Raw genomic sequence first — 20898 nt, 5'->3', positions numbered from 1 at the left:
GCATTCGGGAGAAATGCCTTTCTCTTTCCAGCGCTGTAGCCGGAACATTTTTTTGATACCAGAATTTAAAAAGCCAATTTATGAGCTATACTATCACCCTGCCAGTAGTGATTTAGGCTGCCCTGAAAGTGCCACATTGAGGCTAACTGATATTTAGCACTGACGACTTCGAGGACATATACCCCCGGTTTCACAGACAAGGTTTAAGCTAGTCTTAGACTAAACTGCATGTTTGAGCTGTTTTTACTGAAAGCAACTTTCATTGACATATGTTAAAATAGGTCAGTTCCATTGTTTTGTCTCGAGATGCAATAATGTTTTTTTTTTCTAAGGCATGTTTATAAAAGCTACTTAAATGCCCTAATTGAACTAAGGCTTAATCCTAGCTTAATCTAAGCCCTGGGGATTGAGGACTAAAATTTAAATATAAATTAATTAAATCCAAATATATTAAATTACACAATAAACATTTATGTATTAAAATGTATAATAATATTTATAAAATACATATATTACATAATTTATTAAATAAACCTTTTAAAAATTTCTTTAAAGAAATTATTCATTTTAATTTAGCAAGGATGCATTAAAGAGACAGTAAATGCAATTACATTGTTTCAAAATATTTATATTTTAAATGATCTTTTTTAACTTTCTATTCAATAAATACTGACAAAAAAGTATCAGTTTGTGCAGAATGCAGAATTCATTCTATTTTTGACTAAAATAATTCCAATGCATGAAACAAGGTAATGTACACCAAACTTTAATTTGTACTTAGTCATACATCATAAGGCAGTTGAAAGTTGTTGTAAGATTTTAAAACTTTTGTTAACTTTATGCATTCTTTTAAACATGATATTTGTAGGAATCTTTGTGGGCTTTATCCATCCATCCACACTTCTATTCTTCAAACCGCTAATATTCTGTATAAGTCGCAGGGATGCTGGAGCCTATCCAAGGGCACTGGGGCAGCATGCAGGCTAAATATGTAACCTACATGTTAACAGCCAACAGAACGTAAATGCCATTGTTACAATGGATTTTTAAGGCAGAAATGGCAGACAGGCCAAACTTAAATGTCAAAACGTGCACATATTTTTAATTCAATATGGCTCTAATACTCCAAACAACAATTCCTTACAGCCCTCAAGGTGATAAATGTGTCACAGAATGGATATTTGTATGTGCCAAGACAACTTAAGTCTAAATGTATACAGTCTAAAACCCATATTTCAATTGATCCTCTGTGTTACAATGGGAGATTGAGATTAGGACTGTCATTAGTGCTGAATTACTGTGGTTTTAGAGGTTTACGATCCCTTTGTGCTTCTGATCATTGATTCCATCATGGCCCATTGCTCCTTTGTGACCTGGCAAATAAAATCAAGGTAAACACATAATAAATAAAGTAATGAAAACTCCACATTGTAAATATCTGATTGATTGAGTTAAAAAAAAAACAATCACCTCCTTCAGACTATTGAACTCGCCAGCCATGGAGACATATTCACCACCATCCATTCGAATGATCTAAGGACAGAGGCGCTGTTAAAGCTGGACATTTGTCTTTCACTGTGAAAAACATATTAGCTTTCCTGTCAGGGCTCCTCAACTTTATAAGTAGACTATATAATTTCATATTGATCTCTGGAGCACTACTCCACCCCCCCTAATTCTTTACAAATTTCCCTCTGCTACTCATCACAGAGGGAAAGAGAGGTGTAGGTTGTGTCCTTGTCTCCGTTTGGCTGTAAATGGAGACGCCCTGTGGGGAAGACTCTAGGTGAGCTCTTGCCCAGAGAGGCGAAGCACTTTTCACGCAAGGTCATCGAACTCACCGCTCCTGATACCCAGCTGGCGTAGTCGCTGCAGAGGTAGGTGGCAAGGTTGGCGATCTCTCCAGGAGTGCCCAGACGACCCACGGGTATCTTCTCGATCAACGACTTCTCAAACTGGCCGGTGGGATCCAGTCTGCTAAATGCACCCTTCAGAAAGATACTGGGAGAGTTATTATAATATTTGGAAAACTAAAGCTTTACTGACTCAGTCTGATTTGTGAACAAATCATTCAGACTGGTTTTCTTTAAAAAGATCTGACTAGAAAGCATGATTCATTCACAAATGGACATTGCTACTTCTCTGAACACACCAAGGGATGGAAGACAACATTTTCAGAGAAGAACCAATTAAAAACATGCACACTACCTTGGTTTTGATTGGTCCTGGTTGAATAACGTTGAATCTCATGCCGTATCTGCCCCACTCAGCAGCCAGAGACCTGTCGGTAGAGACAATCAGCCTTTTACATATGCTCTGATTTTAGGGATGCACCGATATGAAAATTTTGTCCGACACCGATAATTCTTTATATGTGGAAGGCGATAACCGATATATTGGACAATAAATCTAAATCCGAATAGATCCGAAATAATGTTCTCATTATAATTTTATGTAGCTTATATTACAGATTTGCGCTGCACATGTTGCACTGAACTGTATTTTCTTTTTTTGCAGTGATTTCAATATTTCTTGTCTTTAATATATCGCCCAAATGTTCTTAAAGGGCCTTTAACAATAACATAAAAAAATGAACATATATCGGCCAATACCGATATGGTGGCTGATTTATTGTGCATACTTATCTGATTTATTTGAGATTTTTCCCACTTTTTGGGGATATCTGGACATCTATCAGACATGGCATTGGCCACTAGTGCTTCTAGTGTAATTATCTCCCGGAGACTGACCTTTTTCCATTAGGTTTATCACACAGCACTAGTGTAAGCACTAGCAAACATGGTGGCTCAGTCAAGCCAAGGAAAATGCAATCAAAGGGCTGTTACGGCTCTGGTGATCTCATGTAAAGAATGTATACAACACAAAATCAATCAAAATTTCAATCAGTAACTGTGTCCACTTTCCATATTAAGCAACAGATATATTTGTGAGGTCTAAATCATGTATACAATGACTGTAGTGTCTGAAACCACTACACATTCATTATTTTATTTTCAGAATTTCTCAATCTTAGAAATATTGAATAAGACCTAAAATTAATAACAATAATAATACAATATTTAAGAAATATATAATTTTTGTAAATATATATATAAGATTATATTAAGAGTGTAATAGTATATACTCACTAATCATACCAAATGCAAAGAAATAAATCGTAATTTTTTTTAAAGAATCGTAATTATTTTTCTTTCACTCGTCGTTGTTCTGATCACTTGTACTGATTTTTGTTATTTTATTAAAAGCAAGGCAATTGATTCATACAAAATTCTTATGGAATCAAGATTATCTCTATTCATCACTCATGATATAAACCAATTTATAAAAGCATGATATATAAATAAATGTCATGGTGCTTATACTGTTTGGAGCATCATCCTGATAATAAGATAAGCTTGTTTTAATTGAGCTCCTAATTCCACTCTTCAAAAAAAGTAAAAAAAAAAAGGTTTTATATAAAGTAAATCCTGTCATTGAACTAAATATTTAAGCAGAGATGATATTATTAATAAGCTACTGGTCTAAATCATCAGATAGATAGTGTGCTGTTCCCCTCTCTCTACTGTATTTCCAGCATATTTAACACTCCTTAAGGGGATATAATCAAGATCCCCATCTTACAATTAAAATGTAAATGAAACACAGCCACTGCACCTTCATTATGATAACATATGCAGCCTTTCAGGAATATATTAAAAAGGTATTTGACAGGAGGACCTGATTCTCAAAGGCCTGCCAGGAGGTGAAGGACCAAAAACCGTGTCTGTAGTGTAACGGAGTACATACGTGCACAGCTTCTCCACTCCAGCTTTAGCCGCAGCACTTGGCACAACAAATCCTGAGCCACTCTCAGCGTAGACTGTGGTGATGGCCAGAAAAGCAGCACCTTTAGAAATTAAACAAGATGATCAGTTTCTGGTGCTTTAAATGAGATCAATATATAGGCTGCAGATCACCTGATGATAATAAAGTATTAACAGTTTATAAATAGTTCAATGTGCATCAGGAATCTAATCTTTGTTTCAAATCAACATGAAAATACAACGCACTGAGTCTTGAAGGTCAGACTTGTTATCAGCAACATAATATCTTTGCACTTGGAGTTAATGGAGTAATTGAACAGTCTGTAATCACCATGTTCGAGGAAGCAGAAAGGTGTCAAAATAATCAGGTGAGAGGCTGGATATCTGAATCTGAGCAGCTCATTCAACAAATACAAATATGACTGAGGCAATTATATATTATCTTGCTAGTTGTCATCTTACCCACACACACACACACTTGGGTCTTATCATTGCAAAATATAGTAAATGCGCTACATAAAGACTAATGATGTCTTAATTTACACATGAGTAATTATGCTGCAGCTTACTGGTCACAGCCAGAAGCTGTTATCTTCACGGAAAACAAAGAGAGCAGAAAACGGCATGAATGCACATAAATTAGCCCATTACAAAAACAAGCTTGATTAGCAAAACAAATCCCACATTTGGACAACTTTTTGTTATGCCACGTTCCAAAAAGCATTGTTCACGGGACGTGCGAAGAAGCCACAGGCAACCTCATTACTGCAGAAACATCAAGACAACGGGCAGAAGACAAACGTGGATCATCTGGACAACTTAGTTAGTCACAAACACAAACAACGTTTTTTATGCTGTAAAGTTTTCCACAATTCAATTCCTCACACTATAAAAGAATTGGCCACAATGTAACTTACAGAACAATAAAAGGTTTGTGTTCGGTAAGATTTTGTAATACTTTTAAAAGAAGTGTCTTATGCTTACCAAGGCTGCATAATAAAAATGACAGTAACAAATACAGTGCAGCGTTCAATACAATAGCTATATTGTGAAATATTACAATATATTACAAAATAAAAATAACTGTTTTATATTTTAAAATGCAGTTTATCCCCGTGATGGCAAAACTGAATTTTCAGCAGCTATTACACAAGTGTCATTTGATCCTTATTAAAAAAAAAAAAACATTAAATTTGAAATATAAATATTTTTAAATGTTATAAATGTCTTTACTTTAATGAACAAATGTTCTGGGTTCTCTATTTATTTCTATTGACATAATCTGTGACATGCTGTCAATTATCACATGATAATAAATAGTACAGATTATCAGTGATTTGAGCAATATGTAGGATTTATTTGCAGTTACTGCCCTCTAGTGGTTATGCACTCCAAATCAACCACCTCCAGCTAGCTAGCCAGTAACACAGTAACATTTATACATTTGGCAGAAGCATTTATCCAAAGAGATTTCAGGTACACATTTTAATCAGTTCACTCACTCCCTGGGAATCAAGCACCACTCTACTGTTTGAAACACCATTGCATACAGTGGTTCCCAACCCTGGTCATGGGCTATGTCCGAAATCGCCCCCTATACCCTTAAATAGGACACTATTTGAGGGAACAGCCATTTGTAGTGGTGTCTGAAACCATAGTGGACATTATCGAGTGCACTCATTCAATCACATAATGCACCGCAATAACGAGTGTACAACTGACACTCAATGGCTGAGAACACCCATAATGCACTGTGAGGCTCGTTCAGAATAAATTCCCACGCCTCGCCAGAAGATGGCGCCCGCAGATGAATCATCTATACCGGTACATTCATTTTCCCAAACCACTGGTACAATGTGTGTACAGGTATAAATTCCTTTTTAATTATGAAATGGTTTAATAAAGGTTTAAACATGCTAGTTTACATTACAGAGTTCAAGATAAATCTTTTCATTACTAATGGAGCTGCCAATTTCCCAAGTTTCCAATGATTATTAAACAGCAAGCACAAAATATACAAAAGCAGCATCCATTCCGACACACTCAGTGTCCGAATTCACTCACTCGTTTTCATTCACTCCTTCAAGTGGACTATATTAGTGGACAAATGTAGGGAATAGTGAATGAGGGTATAGGGAGCAATTTCAAACACAGCACTGGAGTTCCCCCAGAACTACTCATTCTAGGGTACGGTTAATTGAATTGAAACATTTTCCACATTGATGTGTAAACGGCCCCTTAAACAAACGGACCCTAATCAAAACCTCGTCAGTGAAGATTTAGATGTGAACCTTAGATGTATCAGATAAGAGATATATCAAAAATGTGCGGTGCTTGGTGTACTACAGGACCAGGGTTGGGAACCACTGGCATACTAAATATAAGCAGATCTTTTTATCATGATTAAGAGTTGAATTACCCTACAACTACTTTTTGCTACATCTCTATAAAAATAATAATCACCTTTCTCAGCTTTGATGAGGCGTTTCCCGATGTCTAGCGTGACATAGGCAGTGCCGTTCAACACTATGTCAGTGATGGTTCTCCAGGCATTGGGAGACAGCTTCTCTGAAGGAGAGATGAAGTTTCCAGCTGCATTGTTTATCACCACCTGGCAAACAGAATCCCAACGCATCAGGAGTTTTGTGTGGAATCTATTGTATCACCGCAGTTAAGATGGAGACCTAAACCTACATCAGGCAGGCCGACATCATTGACAAGCTGGTCAACAGCAGCCTCCACTGAAGCAGGGTCTCTAACATTACACTGGACGGCATGGACCTGAAACATAAACACATTTATCCAATTCTAGGAGGATGAAAACAAGTTCCTCACCAAAAACATGGCAATGTTTGCTTAAATGTGAGAGAGGTACCTTGTTTTTTGTCTGTTGTGAGATTTCCTCTGCTGTTTTCTTCAAAACATCAAGATTTCTGGAGTGACAACAGGAGACTTAACACGACTATTTTAACATGAATAATCACTCAAATTCAACATGATTTAAGCTTTTGGCTTTGCTTGCAGGGTGTGTCAACAATTATTTAGGAACTAGAAGACAAAATGACAGTAAAAACAGTGATCGTGAGAAATATTATTACAATTTAAAATAACTGGTTTCTGTTGTAATATATTTTAAGATGTAATTTATTCATGTAATGGCAAAGCTGATTGTTCAGCAGGCATTACTCCAGTCTGCATTGTCACATGATCCTTCAGAAATCATTCTAATGTGCTGCTCAAGAAACATTTCTTACTATTATCAATGTTGGAAACAGTTGTGCTGCTTAATACTTTTTTGATGATCTTGTGAGAGGGATAACTAACCTGCTGGCTATCACGCATTCTGCTCCTAGTGAAGACAGAGCAGTGGTCATGGCTTTTCCAAGTCCCGTTCCTCCTCCAGTGATAAAGGCCACTTTGTTTTTGAAAGTTCCTGGGAGAAGCATAACACCTTCAGAAGGTGGGAAGAATCTAGCTTGAGGACCGCTCTGGTATAAAGTGTTTGTCCCATTTCCAAACAACTGTTAAAGGATGCAAAGATGGTCATTTTATTTATTCAGACATGAATAGCAGCTACTATACATATATATAAAAACTGGGTGAAAGGTCATAAGGACAATGAAAGTATAAAGTACTTACTGCTTAAGCTATGCATTTAAGGAAATATACATTATAATTCATGCAACGTCATGTAGCCTTAATCATGAAAGGCATGATTTTTACATTCAGTGTACATTATAACAATTAAACGAGTTAATTTTACTGCTCAAGCTATTTAAAATAGAATTCCCTAAAATGCAATTTAAAAACTTAGATTTTATAAAACTAAAAGTTCCAGATAAAAATGACTTTGTCTTGGCTGCAGCTTATGAGATTTTTAAACTAAATTACACTTTATTGCATGCACAACTAAATAAAATTCTTACTCGTGCTGGTGTGAAACACTTGTTTGGAGTTAAAACTCTATTTGACAAGGCCAGTCCTCTGAGCAGCGCCATAACGTCAAAAGGAAAAACAATTTTTTAGAGGGAGAATACGTGTTGCAACAAAGTCAAAAGCATACAAATAAACTAGTGAAGTCAGACTCATTAATGCCTCTGACGCATTGAAATGACTCCACAACTAAAGTCCGAGAATCCTGAATGATATCTTCCGGTTTCCGGTTTGCCGGCAGATCTGAGATCAGTCGAGACAGTCTTTTCATCCAATAGCGTGTCGCTAATGAGCTGACGATCAGATCTCAGATCAGCCATTGGAGACGCACACCTCTAGTTCACTCCTGAGACATAACAAACGAAGCGGCTCTTTTTTGTAAATATCTGCATAAAGTATCGTTTGTATTATTTGACATTTCTGTTAGTATTGTTCTTTTTAGCTTTTTAAAATGTAGAATGTCATTTTGTGTAAGGTGGAAGAAAATAACTCTAGTTAACCAGTCGGTTAGTTGACAGCGCGCAGGGGCTCAAACAATCAGGTAAACAACCGTTTATTTTTACATCAGTGCTGTAAACAAACACTATATGCGCACACGCATGTGACATATTACGTTATAACTGGTAGTTTATATGGATAGAAAATGACAATAATGTAAATATTCGAGTTATTTTTCTAGCTAGTATTGCTAACAGATATGATGCAGCATTTCATATCCCATGACACTATGATGTGAAAAGACTGTATACTGGATTTGAAGATTATACTGAATTTATGACAAAACTTTTCATGTATTTATTTACTCTAGTTACAGATATTTATTAGTAATCATTTTAAGAGAAAGTAGATTTTTGTAATAAACTGCAGAACTATCTATCTATCTACAGTATCTATCTATCTATCTATCTATCTATCTATCTATCTATCTATCTATCTATCTATCTAACTTATCTATCTATAATAGGTATAGATTTGTCTTTTGGGCCAACCATCTCTGATCCAGTGAGATGGGGAACCAGCTGGCTGGAATTGCACCATCGCAGATACTTTCAGTGGACAGTTATTTCTCTGATATCCATGATTATGAATATGACAAAAGTCTGGGCAGTACGCGTTTTTTCAAAGTGGCCCGGGCGAAACATAGAGAAGGATTGGTTGTGGTTAAGGTCTTTGCAATCCAGGACCCCTCTCTGCCCCTGACCAGCTACAAGCAAGAACTGGAGGAGCTGAAAATCAGACTGCACTCCTGTCAGAACTGTCTGCCTTTTCAAAAAGCCACACTTACTGAGAAAGCAGCCATACTATTTCGCCAGTATGTTCGGGATAACTTGTATGACCGTATCAGTACACGGCCGTTTCTCAACAACGTGGAGAAGAAGTGGATTGCCTTCCAGCTCCTCAATGCCGTGGACCAGGCCCATAAATCTGGTGTACGTCATGGTGACATTAAAACAGAGAATGTTATGGTGACAAGCTGGAACTGGGTGCTTCTCACAGACTTTGCTAGTTTTAAACCCACATACTTGCCTGAAGACAACCCTGCAGATTTCAACTACTTCTTCGACACGTCCAGGAGGAGAACGTGCTACATTGCGCCGGAGAGATTCGTGGATGGCAGTATGTTTGCCACCGAAAGTGACCAGACAACACCGCTTGTGGATCTCTCCAGCAATAGCCAACGGACCAGGGGAGAACTCAAGCAACCCATGGACATCTTCTCAGCTGGTATCCATTATATATTTTTTCTGTTTGCTTAAAGCAGGTGCAGTATAATATATGAAATATTTTTCAAAGACCTTTCTTGTTTCCTTTTCTTTTGTTAGGTTGTGTGATTGCAGAATTGTTTACAGAGGGCGTCCCGCTCTTCGACCTCTCACAACTGCTGGCTTACCGTAAAGGACATTTCCAGACTGAACAAGTGCTGATGAAAATTGAGGATCACAGTATTAGAGAACTGGTAACATTTCTATTCATTTGAGATTTTAGATACTGTGTGTTGTTTCACATTTTCCCTTTAGGTTCTACAATCTTATACACTACCATTTTGGAGCTGCTATTTTTAAACGTTTTTGAAATACGGCATTTATGCTCACCAAGGCTGCATTTATTTGATCAAAAGTACAGTAAAAGAGTAATACTGTGAAACATTATTGCAACTTAAAATTACTGTTTTCTATTTAAATTTATTCTAAAATGCAATTTATTCCTGTGATGGTTAAGCTGAATTTTCAGCATTATTACTCCAGTCATCAGTGTCACAAGATCCTTCAGAAATCAATCTAATATTCTGATTTGGTGCTTAAGAACATTTCTTATTATTATCAATGTTTAATATTTTTGTGGAAACCATGATCATTTTTCCCCCCCCAGGATTCTTTGATGGACAGAATTTATTTGAAATAGTCTTTACTGTCACTTTTGATTAATTTAATGCAATCTTTCTGAATAAAGTGTTATTTTTATCAAACAAAATCTTACTGACTCTACAATAATTCATAAATAATATGATACTAGTCAGTACTCTTAATTTGATATTACGTACTCTAAATAATTTCATCCACTTTATGCAGGTGGCACAAATGGTGCAGCGAGAACCGGAGAAGCGCCTGACGGCTGAAGAATACCTGAAGCTGCAGCGAGGCAAAGCTTTCCCAGAAATCTTCTACACCTTCCTTCAGCCCTACATGGCCCAGTTTGCCAAGGAGACCTTCCAGTCTGCCGACGAAAGGGTGTTGGTGATCCGTAAGAACCTGGAGAACATCCTCAATAACCTGTGCAGTGGCGGGCAGACTGGGAAGGCTGAAAAGCAGGAGAAGGCATCTCAGGAGCTTAGTTCATCCAAGGAGCAAGGGCTGGTGGTGCTGGTGTCAGTGATCACATCCTGTCTGCAGACGCTGCGCTTTTGCGACTCCAAACTGGCAGCCCTGGAACTGATCCTTCATCTGGCTGGCCGGCTAAATGTGGAGATTCTGCTGGACAGGATCACACCATACTTGCTGCATTTCTGCAATGACTCGATGCCGCGCGTCAGGGCTGAGGCCGTTCGCACTCTGACTAAAGTGCTGGCGCTGGTCAAGGAGGTTCCTCGCAATGATGTTAATATCTACCCAGAATACATTTTACCTGGGATTGCCCACTTGGCCCAAGATGAAGCAACGATTGTCAGACTTGCTTATGCAGGTACTCAAGTGCTAGAAATCTCTGGAGAAAATTGTCTAAATTGTCTGCCTTTTAAATGTGTAACTGTAAATAGTTTTCACAATCCATTTAGTTTCTGGGTTTTAAATGGAGAAAAAACCCCAAACATTTAAATTGGAAATACTTAAGGTTACGGAAGTGCAGTGGATTATGAAAGAGGTTTCATATTGACTTAAATATTGTATTACATTATATTAATGTTCAAAAGTTTGGGGTTTATTTTTTTAAGAAATTGACACTTTTATTCTGCAAGGATGCATTAAATTTAACAAAAGTAACAGTAAAAGACTTACAATGTTACAAAAAATTATATTTCAAATAAATGCTTTTCTTTTTAACTTTCTATTCATCAAAGAATTCTGAAACACAATGTACTATTATAATGATGTCTGAAGGATCATGTGACACTAAAGGCTGGAGTAATGGCTGCTGCAAATTTAGTTTAGCCATCTCAGGAATAAATTACATTTCAAAATATATGAAAATAGAAAAAATATATAGTAAAATAGAAATATGAATTTATATTTCACAATATTAATGTTTTACTGTGTTTTTGATCAAATAAATGCAGCCTTGGTGAGCATAAGAGACTTCTTTCTAAACTATTGAACAGTAGTGTATGTTATATTATTATATTATATTTCTAGAGAACATAGCACATTTGGCTGAGACAGCACTGCGTTTTCTGGAGCTGGTGCAGGAGAATAATTTGAGTTCTGAACAAGACCCCAATGGAGAGGACACAGAAGAAACTCTTCACCCCAATGAAAACTATGATTCAGGTAAATGTTTGTCCTTCATTTAAAGCTCACTTTTATGGTAGTTTTGAAACAACGTTAATTGATATTGTCTATATAGATCGCACTTTATGGACTCAATTAATAAACAGTTTGCATGAAAAGATTTTTATGCTATCATTAAAACGCTGTGGATATGATCCATCTATTGTCCAAAGAGCTGCAGGCCTTGCATGAGATGGTTCAGCAGAAGGTGGTGACTTTACTGAGCGACCCTGAGAACATCGTCAAACAGACGTTGATGGAGAACGGCATCACGCGCCTCTGCGTGTTCTTCGGCAGACAGAAAGCCAACGATGTCCTCCTCTCCCACATGATCACCTTCCTCAACGACAAGAATGACTGGCACCTCCGTGGAGCTTTCTTTGACAGCATAGTAGGAAAGTTGCCGCCACAGTTGCTTCATATGAAGGCAGTCTCTCGCAACATGGTAACCAAATCTCCTCCTCTCTGCAGGTGTAGCAGCATATGTGGGCTGGCAGAGTTCCTCCATCCTGAAACCTCTTCTGCAGCAAGGCCTGAGTGACGCTGAGGAGTTCGTCATTTATAAAGCCCTCAACGCTCTCACTTGCATGTGTCAGCTGGGGCTACTGCAGAAACCTCACATCTACGAGTTCGTCAGTGATATTGGTCAGAAAAACTCTCTTAATTCATAGTCCATTGTATAATGTGCTTCGTAATTATTGTATATAATTTATTATTTGAAATATTACTATCCCACAGCTCCTTTCTTGTGTCATCCCAATCTGTGGATCCGCTATGGAGCCGTGGGTTTCATCACTGTTGTCGCTCAGCACTTAAACATTGCTGATGTCTACTGCAAACTTATGCCCCATCTCAACCCCTTTATCACTCAGCCGATTATACAGGTGAGGTTACATTAGTGCGGGCTTCGGATCTAGTGTATCGTATTAGTTGTGACTTATTTGCTACACTTCTTTTTTACGCTAAACACAAAAGGTGAGTTTTAAATTAATCTGATGACCATTCTTTTAATATACAGTGATAGAAGTAATTGAGGACTATCATAAAAATAGTTAATATGACGGACAAACAGACCAAAATGTAAGTTGTTATGGCCTGAAGATTCTTAAACAATTCACCTTTTTTGTTTCACGGAAGAAATGAGGTCATACAGATTTGGATGAGGGTGAGTAAATGACAGAATTTAAATTTTGGTTAAACAATTTTTCTGCCTTTTGGACAGATTGATAAAGAGATTGTGTTGCTCAGTGTGCTGAAAGAGCCTGTAAGTCGCTCCATCTTTGACTACGCACTGCGTTCCAAAGACATCGGAAGCCTCTTCAGACACCTGTTACTCCGCCAAAAAAAGCGCAATGGCTTCATCCCAGAATGCCCCATTCCTGAGGATCCTGCAATTGCACAGCTCCTTAAGAAACTGCTCTCACAGGTTAGGAAAAGAAATTAGGTTCTATTCTAGTTTTTAATTATTTATTTATTTACATAAATGTATAAGGTTGCTACTGTAGTTAGGATTTATTTGTGATTTGTTTTTTAATGAATAAATAATAGTTAGAACTACATTTCTATGAAATAACCATATCCCTGACCCTAACACTATCTCTGAGTAATGACGTTTTAGGAACAATAAGTCTTCCCCATGTTACACTTGTATAAATCAAGTTGAGCAGTTATTATGTGATTTCTTTCAGGGAATGACGGAGGCTGAGGAGGACAAGCTCTTGGCTCTGAAAGACTTCATGCTCAAGTCCAACAAGGCCAAAGCCAACATCATAGACCAGAGCCACCTGAGTGATGGAGCCCTCAGTGGAGTCATTGATCTCCGTACACTGGGCATCACTGGCCGACAGGTGGACCTGATCAAGCCAAAGCAAGAATCTGAAGACAAGAGAGGTGGGTGACACACTTTCTGCGGTCATTTTTACTGCTACTTCAATTGAAGATATATACGCTTCTCATGTCGTTAGTTCTCCATTAAAAATTAATGCATTATATTTTTTCGTTTGTTTACAGACTTCATCCCTTCTGCCTCTGGTATATTGTTTAGGTCTCAAACAGCTAATCTCTGTTTGAAGTTATAATCACTCACTTTGACTAACACTTTGACTAGGCTTTGTGTGGCTAGATCAGAGAATTCTTGATAACTTGCAGATATGATGTGGATAGATACACTTTGTTGTGCACTCTAGCACATTTGGGCTAATGATGCTTTTTGTTGCAGTCAGTTTGTTACAACCCCATGGGAGTGTACTGTCAAAGTGTATGGCTGCTGGTGACTGAATTAATTTAATCATAAATAGTCACAGATTTCCCAGTATACACTACCATTTAAAACTTTAGGTTTTTCTAAAGAAATCTATTATTTTATTCAGCAAGAATGCATTAATCAAAAGTAACAGTAAAGACATTTATTATGTCATAAATGTTTACTGAGCACCAAATCAGCATATTAGAATGATTTCTGAAGGATCATTTGGCACTAAAGACTGGATTAATAGCTACTGATCATTAATATTTGTCATTACAGGAATAAATTACATTTTAAAATATATTTAAAAAAAGAAAATTGTTATTTTAAATAAGCATATTTCACAATATTACATGTTTTACTGTATTTTTGATCAAATAAATGCAGCTTTGGTGAGCATAAGAGACTTTTAAAAAACTTTTTGACTAAACTTTTGAATGATAGTGTATGTAAATATTTATTCTCATAGATTCCCTATTAGCTGTGGAATATTATTGCAGATTTTTTTTTGATGCCGATGACCCCCAAATATGATGATCGCTTTTGCGAGGGTTCTATATTATAAAACAGTTCTATATTTTTGGATAAATACCTATTTATGCTTAGTTTAATAAAAAAATCAAACTTGGGCTTTCAAAGTTGAGAAATATTATATTGAGATTTTTTTATCTAGTGCGAAGAAAACAAATTGACTGAAGCTGGGTTTGTAAAACTGCAGCTATAAGAGAAGTTATATGTGGTTTGAAATATTGCTGATTTATTTGCTGCGAGTTAATGATCTCAACATACCGTGTAGTCCCCTTCAGTTCAAGTGTATTTGGGAAGTAAAATTTGATTGTTTGCTTCTGTTCTATGATAATATTCACTTCTTGAACTAATATTAAATTACTTTATTGTTAAGTACTGCGTCTTTGCGCTCACTAAATCCATTGCCTGATTTCTTTTTCACGTGTCAGTATGCATGTTAACGGTAACTGAGCAGCACAGTGTGTTTTAGAAACCAGAAATGCATAATTAATCAGAACCACATTTAAAACAGGTTAATTTTGTTTCTCTCGTGACAGCGCGCAAGCATACGAAACAGGACTCCAACTTGAACGAAGAGTGGAAGAGCATGTTTGGTTCTCTGGACCCTCCCAGCTCCACGGCGACTCCCTCGACGGTACCTAATGTTCTAGTTCCGAGCGGTGGTGGGGAACCCAGTGGAACTCTTGCCGGAGAGCGCCTGCGATCTGAGAGTTCCTCACAGACTCTTAACCTCCCTCATGTTCCATCCTCAGCCCAGGTCGACCGCTGAGCCGACAGTGTGCTATCGTCCCTCCCCTCTTCTCTTTCTCTGCCCTCTCTCCCTTTTCTATCATCCTTTCTTCATCAACACCTATCTTAGTGTGCATTTGTCCGTGTTCCAACTCTATAGTCTGTAAAGCCTTTCAATCATATCAGTCACCTGATATTTTCCATCATGTTTACTCAAACATGCAGGAATGTCCTGGATTTTTTCTAGAATAAATACACTAGCATGTTGTTCCTTAATAGTGGTGATAAAGAGCAAAAATCTTTATCTTAAACCTCTCCCCATTGCTCTTCAACCGTAGGTGCCTGAGGCCGGATCTGTGCAGCCCAGGAAAACCACAGTGCTTCCTAGCATTCAAGTGGTACAGTCCGTAACCGGAGTGTCTACGTACCAGCGGCGCATCACTACGTGCAAGGCTGAGCTGCAACAGCTGGTGCAGCAGAAAAGAGAGCAATGCAACGCAGAGCGCATGGCCAAACAGATGATGGAGAGCGCGGAGTGGGAGAGCAGGCCTCCGCTGCCAGGTAAAGCAGTCTCATCTCCACCCTACTTTATCATGCAGCTGTCTAGCCTTGGCTTGCTAGATCTCGTACTGAAATCAGTAGCTGCTAGGGGTGTAACGGTACGCAAAAATCACGGTTCGGTACGTACCTCGGTTTTAAAGTCACGGTTCGGTTCATTTTCGGTACAGTAAGGGAAAGAAATGCAAAACATTAAACTGCTGGTTGTTTACTATAAACTTTTTTTAACAATTTGTTTACACTTTTTTTAAACACTTTTTAATAAAATATAATTAATAAAAAATATATAAAATAAAAAAAGAATAAGAAATAAAATCAGTCAGCAAATACTGCTGCAAACTTCTCCACTAAATAAAATACTCTTAAACCAATATTGGCCATGACGCTAGCTATGGTGATCGGGCCGAATTTTAGGCAGTAGATTTTAGACAGCAGTAACCGAACCCGACCCAAGCCCGACAGGCATAAAGATATTTATGTCCGAGCCCGACCCGAGAGTTAAAATCCCATTTTTTCTCTCTCATACTAATGACACATGTACGTTTGTTTGTGTGGAAAGCCCGCTTTTTTAAGCAACTGAAAGGCATTTGGAAATGTCAACAGATGAGCACATCAGCGCGCATGGAGCAGCAAGCGCTCTTAACACAGGCGCGCATGCACGCGTTTCGTTGTCACAGCAACATAAACAAATTTCCGCACACAGGAAGACAGATGTTATGGTAATATTTTACATGTATTTGAATCACAAAAACGATTAATCAGATTTAATCAGTGCAACGCGGAGACTTCCGACACTTAATATGTTTGTGTGGAAACTCGGAATTGACGCATGTTCCGCACACAAAACTAGCCTAATTTCCGTGAAAGATTGCATTCGGTGCACATGTGAACCGTACCGAAAGTCCTGTACCGAAACGGTCCGGTACGAATACATGTACCGTTACACCCCTAGTAGCTGCAGCTGACCTTTTTGTAGACCTCTTCTTATTTTTTGTTTATATTTAAAATGCAAAGCTCCTTAAGTTAAGTAATTTCATTTTAGAAAAAAAAAAATCTTTGTGGGGACATTTTGTCCCCATAATGTGGGGTTTACCAGGCCACACACACATGAAGTTGAAGTTTTTCGACTTTTTCCACTTTGGTAACTGTAGCTGTTGCATTGCAGGGTGGCATCCAAAAGGTCTTCTAGTGGCCCATCTTCACGAGCACAAATCTGCTGTGAACCGAATCCGAGTGTCCGACGAGCACTCCATCTTTGCGACATGCTCCAATGATGGAACTGTAAAGATCTGGGACAGCCAGAAAATGGAGGGCAAGACGACCACCACAAGGTATATAATATCTTAATGTCAGTATTTTGACTCTTTTGGATCTATGCATTTTCAAGGTGGTTGTTTTACTGTAACCTGAAAATGTGATTGTTTCAGGTCTGTGCTGACATATTCTCGGATTGGAGGACATGTAAAAACACTGACCTTTTGTCAGGGGTCGCATTACCTTGCTGTCGCATCAGATAATGGTTCCATCCAGCTTCTTGCAGTTGAGGCAAACAAGCCACCCAAATCACCCAAAGTCCAGCCCTGTCAGACCAGGTGTGTGCAGGTCATATAAATACTTACTCCACTCTATTTACTCCCATTCCACTTTCTGACTTTGTGTGCTGCCACATACAAGTAAATCAAGACCATCACACTCTGGTCAGTGTCACTCATGCAGTCAGATCAGTGAGCCGCTGAGTCTCTTTCAGGTTCCTGGATCCAAAGGATGAGGGCTGTGTGGTGGACGTACATCACTTTAACTCGGGGGCGCAGACGGTTCTGGCCTACGCCACTGTGAACGGCTTTTTGGTGGGATGGGACCTCCGCAGCAACAGCAACGCTTGGACTCTCCGCCATGACCTGCGCCTGGGTCTCATCACTTCCTTTGCTGTGGACATGCACCAGTGTTGGCTGTGTGTGGGTAAGATAGCTGCATAGCTTACAGTAGATGATGTTTAGTGATGCTTGTACAGAAACATCATTAAGTCAAGTCACTTTTATTTATATAGCACTTTATACAATACATTGTACACTGATAAAAACCCCAATTACAGAAGAACGTAATCCCAATTCAGGAAATTCCTAGACTATGAAAGCATTGGATAAACTAGGTTTGCTCGGTCAAGCTTGGATTTATTTTATGTCCTACTTACATAGGCACAAGTAATGGCACAATGGCATGCTGGGATATGCGGTTTCAGTTACCGATTTCCAGCCACTCCCACCCAGCCCGAGCTCGAATCAGACGCCTGTTGATGCATCCACTCTACCAGTCCTCTGTCATTGCAGGTGAAAAGTTTACTTGATAATTGAAAATACAGTAAAAACTGTAATATTCTGAAATATTATTACAATTTAAAATACCAGTTTTCTTTTTTTATACATTTTAAAACTTAATTTATTCCTGTGATGGCAAAGCTGAATTTTCAGCAGCGATTACTTCAGTGATCCTTCAGAAAAAAATCCTAATATGCTGCTTTTTTTTTATTGCTCAAGAAACATTTTTTCTTATTATTATGATCAATGTTGAAAACAGTTGTGCTGCTTAATATGTTTGTGAAAACTGATTTTTTTTATTCAAGATTCTTTGACAAATGGAAGGTTCAAAAGAAAGACATTTTTTTAATCTTTTTTTTTAACTAAAATAACAAACTAACTAAACTTTATTTAACTAAATATATATATATCTTATCCCAAACTTTTTAAATGGTAGCATGTGTGTGTATGCAGTATGTACTGTATCTATATAGATTATAAATATATAATATAGTATGTTCATAAAGATTTTCCTCATTCTCTTCAGCTGTCCAAGGTAACAATGAGGTGTCCATGTGGGATATGGAGACTGGAGACAGGAAGTTTACCCTGTGGGCGAGCTCTGCACCTCCACTTTCAGAGATGCAGGTTGTTGCATGTTGTCACTTCTCCATCACCAAACAAAAATAATGAGTAAATTCATCCAAGTTAACAGCTGTTATCATTCTGTTGTCCTCCACAGCCCTCTCCTCACAGTGTACATGGGATATACTGCAGCCCTGCCGATGGCAACCCTCTCCTACTTACAGCTGGATCGGACATGAGAATCAGGTGTGCCTAATTAGTTAAGCTAATCACTGTTGATTTGTTTAAAAGATATTGGAAAAAGGGATTCAGAAGACTTTCCTTTGGAACGTCCCTACAAATGGCATCCCGTTCTTGAAGTGCCCTTCAAGGGTGTAAAATGCTGGTTTTTATGTATTTTTGGCCATCTATGATTGATAAAAGTAAAGAAAATCAATTAAAAACTGGCAATTTCTTTCAATTTCAACTCCAGACATTACTTCCTCCATATTGTCATTAAATATTTCCAAAATCTCAGTTAAATTTGTTTCCAATGGTATCTTCATACATAAACAGCTGCCTTTCGGATACAGTTAAATGTTTGACATCCCAAAGTTCTGCAGGCATATGGACAAATATTGAATTTGTAAATATTGAAAAAGTTTCATGTCAAAATATATGAATTTGAGTGTGTTCTAAATGACATCTACAGGTTTTGGGATTTGGCCTACCCTGAGAGGTCATACATCGTCGCTGGCGGTGCTAATGACTCTCTTCACTGCCCTTCTGTGTTCTACAATCGCAAGATCATAGAAGGAACAGAAGTAGTACAGGTCTGAAGCTCATTTCCATCAGATTTTTGGTTTCTGCATGCTTCTATTTATCTGATCTTCACTTCTGCCTCCCTTCAACCTCACCAGGAGATCCACAGTAAGCAGAAGAGCGGATCCACCGAGGACACGCCTCGCCGTGGCCCAGAATCCCTACCCGTGGGCCACCACGACATCATTACTGATATTGCGACGTTCCAGACCACCCAGGGCTTTATAGTCACCTCCTCTAGAGATGGCATTGTCAAAGTCTGGAAGTGAGAGACACACTGTGCCAAGATGGGACAACATTGTTTGTATGGACGTCCAATCAAGTGCAATGTAAATTTAAATATAATGCCAATTAATATAATTCAGTCATTTAGGATCAAATCCACTTTAATATTAACTATATAAAACAGTGTACGCCTGCAGTTTGTGTGTGAACAGTTTTCTTTGTGTTTTATTCTTTTGTGCAACTGCTTCATGCTGATATCAAGGCCATACAATAAGGCCACACTGTAGAAAACAGGACATGGTATAGCTAAAAAGTATTTGCAGTATTTCACACAATAGTTACACAGCTATGTAAACACCTAGTTTTCTTTCAAGGCCTGAATGCAAGACATGGAATGAAACTTCCATTGTAATCACTGTGTAATATTACTGAATAAATGTGACGAGAAATGTGTATTTGCTTGGTGTTTTTGCTGAAAAACTTTGTAGCATGGCATATTTAGCCTTGTTTAAAGTGAACATGAAAAATCGAAGTTGACTCATGGATTCCCACTGAATAAAATCAAATCCAACCCTACTTTTTTTATTTTGGAAAACCTGGTTTCACTCAAACATACGAAAAGGTACAGATGTAAAATGGGTTGCGAGCAGTTTTTCATAATTTTTAAAGATAAAAAAATGCACTTCAACAAATTTGTGTTTTATTTAGTATAATTTTTTTTTATTCCACATTACTGGTGGTGTCACAGAACTTCTTCACTAACAACCTTCATGTACATTGATATCCAGACTTAGCTGATAATGTATAACTTTATAAAAGTATGATGGAAAAAAAAGTGCTAATTTGCTTTTGTGTTGGATGCCGGTAGGTAATTTTTTGCTTTTTTTGTAGTAAAAATATTGTATATATAAAAAATAAAAAAAATGTTTAGCTTTAAAAAAAAGAAGAAGCTAAATGCGATGGTGAACATTTGTTCAAATGTAAAGTGTCATTTGGAAAGTCATCCAGGTTAAATGTCCCTTAGACAAAGGGCTTCACACTCCTTCTGCGTTTCAAAGTTGTTTTTGTTTCCTCCACATCCTCCAAACCAGAAGTGTATACATTCATTCTGCTGGATGTCATAGTACCAGCTTAAAGCATAGTCACTGCAGGGCCCCACATCCTGTTTCATGAGGCACGCATCTGTGAGTGGAAAC

General features: G+C 37.8%; 3 protein-coding genes across 5 annotated transcripts in view; 1 reads left to right on the top strand and 2 right to left on the bottom strand.

Moving 5' to 3' along the window:
* Positions 1-750: 750 nt before the first annotated feature.
* decr1 (2,4-dienoyl CoA reductase 1, mitochondrial) lies at positions 751-7996 on the bottom strand. The gene is made up of 10 exons (XM_079624650.1): positions 7751-7996; positions 7149-7345; positions 6700-6757; positions 6519-6605; positions 6288-6435; positions 3808-3907; positions 2209-2281; positions 1842-1988; positions 1471-1533; positions 751-1373 (listed from the first exon to the last, which is right to left on the bottom strand). The coding sequence occupies exons 1-10, from the start codon at positions 7820-7822 to the stop codon at positions 1314-1316; spliced, it is 1005 nt and encodes a 334-aa protein (XP_079480776.1). The 5' UTR covers positions 7823-7996; the 3' UTR covers positions 751-1313.
* An 82-nt stretch (positions 7997-8078) lies between these two features.
* Positions 8079-20277, top strand: pik3r4 (phosphoinositide-3-kinase, regulatory subunit 4). Its single transcript, XM_079624649.1, has 21 exons — positions 8079-8298; positions 8722-9482; positions 9581-9714; positions 10328-10937; positions 11603-11737; positions 11911-12133; positions 12210-12382; positions 12476-12621; positions 12960-13163; positions 13426-13627; positions 13748-13768; positions 15047-15267; positions 15578-15800; positions 16963-17128; positions 17225-17389; positions 17545-17756; positions 17993-18124; positions 18639-18739; positions 18834-18922; positions 19368-19488; positions 19576-20277. The coding sequence occupies exons 2-21, from the start codon at positions 8765-8767 to the stop codon at positions 19744-19746; spliced, it is 4167 nt and encodes a 1388-aa protein (XP_079480775.1). The 5' UTR covers positions 8079-8298; positions 8722-8764; the 3' UTR covers positions 19747-20277.
* The window catches only part of col6a4a (collagen, type VI, alpha 4a), a 32996-nt gene continuing 32370 nt past the window's right edge, over positions 20273-20898 (bottom strand). For 2 of the 3 annotated variants that reach the window (XM_079624646.1, XM_079624647.1), the window contains one exon: positions 20273-20884. In XM_079624646.1, the coding sequence (XP_079480772.1) occupies positions 20712-20884 (173 nt within the window). In that variant the 3' untranslated portion in view covers positions 20273-20711. The remainder of the gene's footprint in view (positions 20885-20898) is intronic. The other variant, XM_079624648.1, reaches the window with a different exon arrangement.

The sequence above is a fragment of the Phoxinus phoxinus genome, assembly GCF_949152265.1.
Source record: "Phoxinus phoxinus genome assembly, chromosome: 10".
NCBI classification, from domain to species: Eukaryota; Metazoa; Chordata; class Actinopteri; order Cypriniformes; family Leuciscidae; genus Phoxinus; species Phoxinus phoxinus.
Note: the sequence above shows the minus strand (reverse complement) of the source record. Positions and strands in the feature narration are given on the sequence as shown.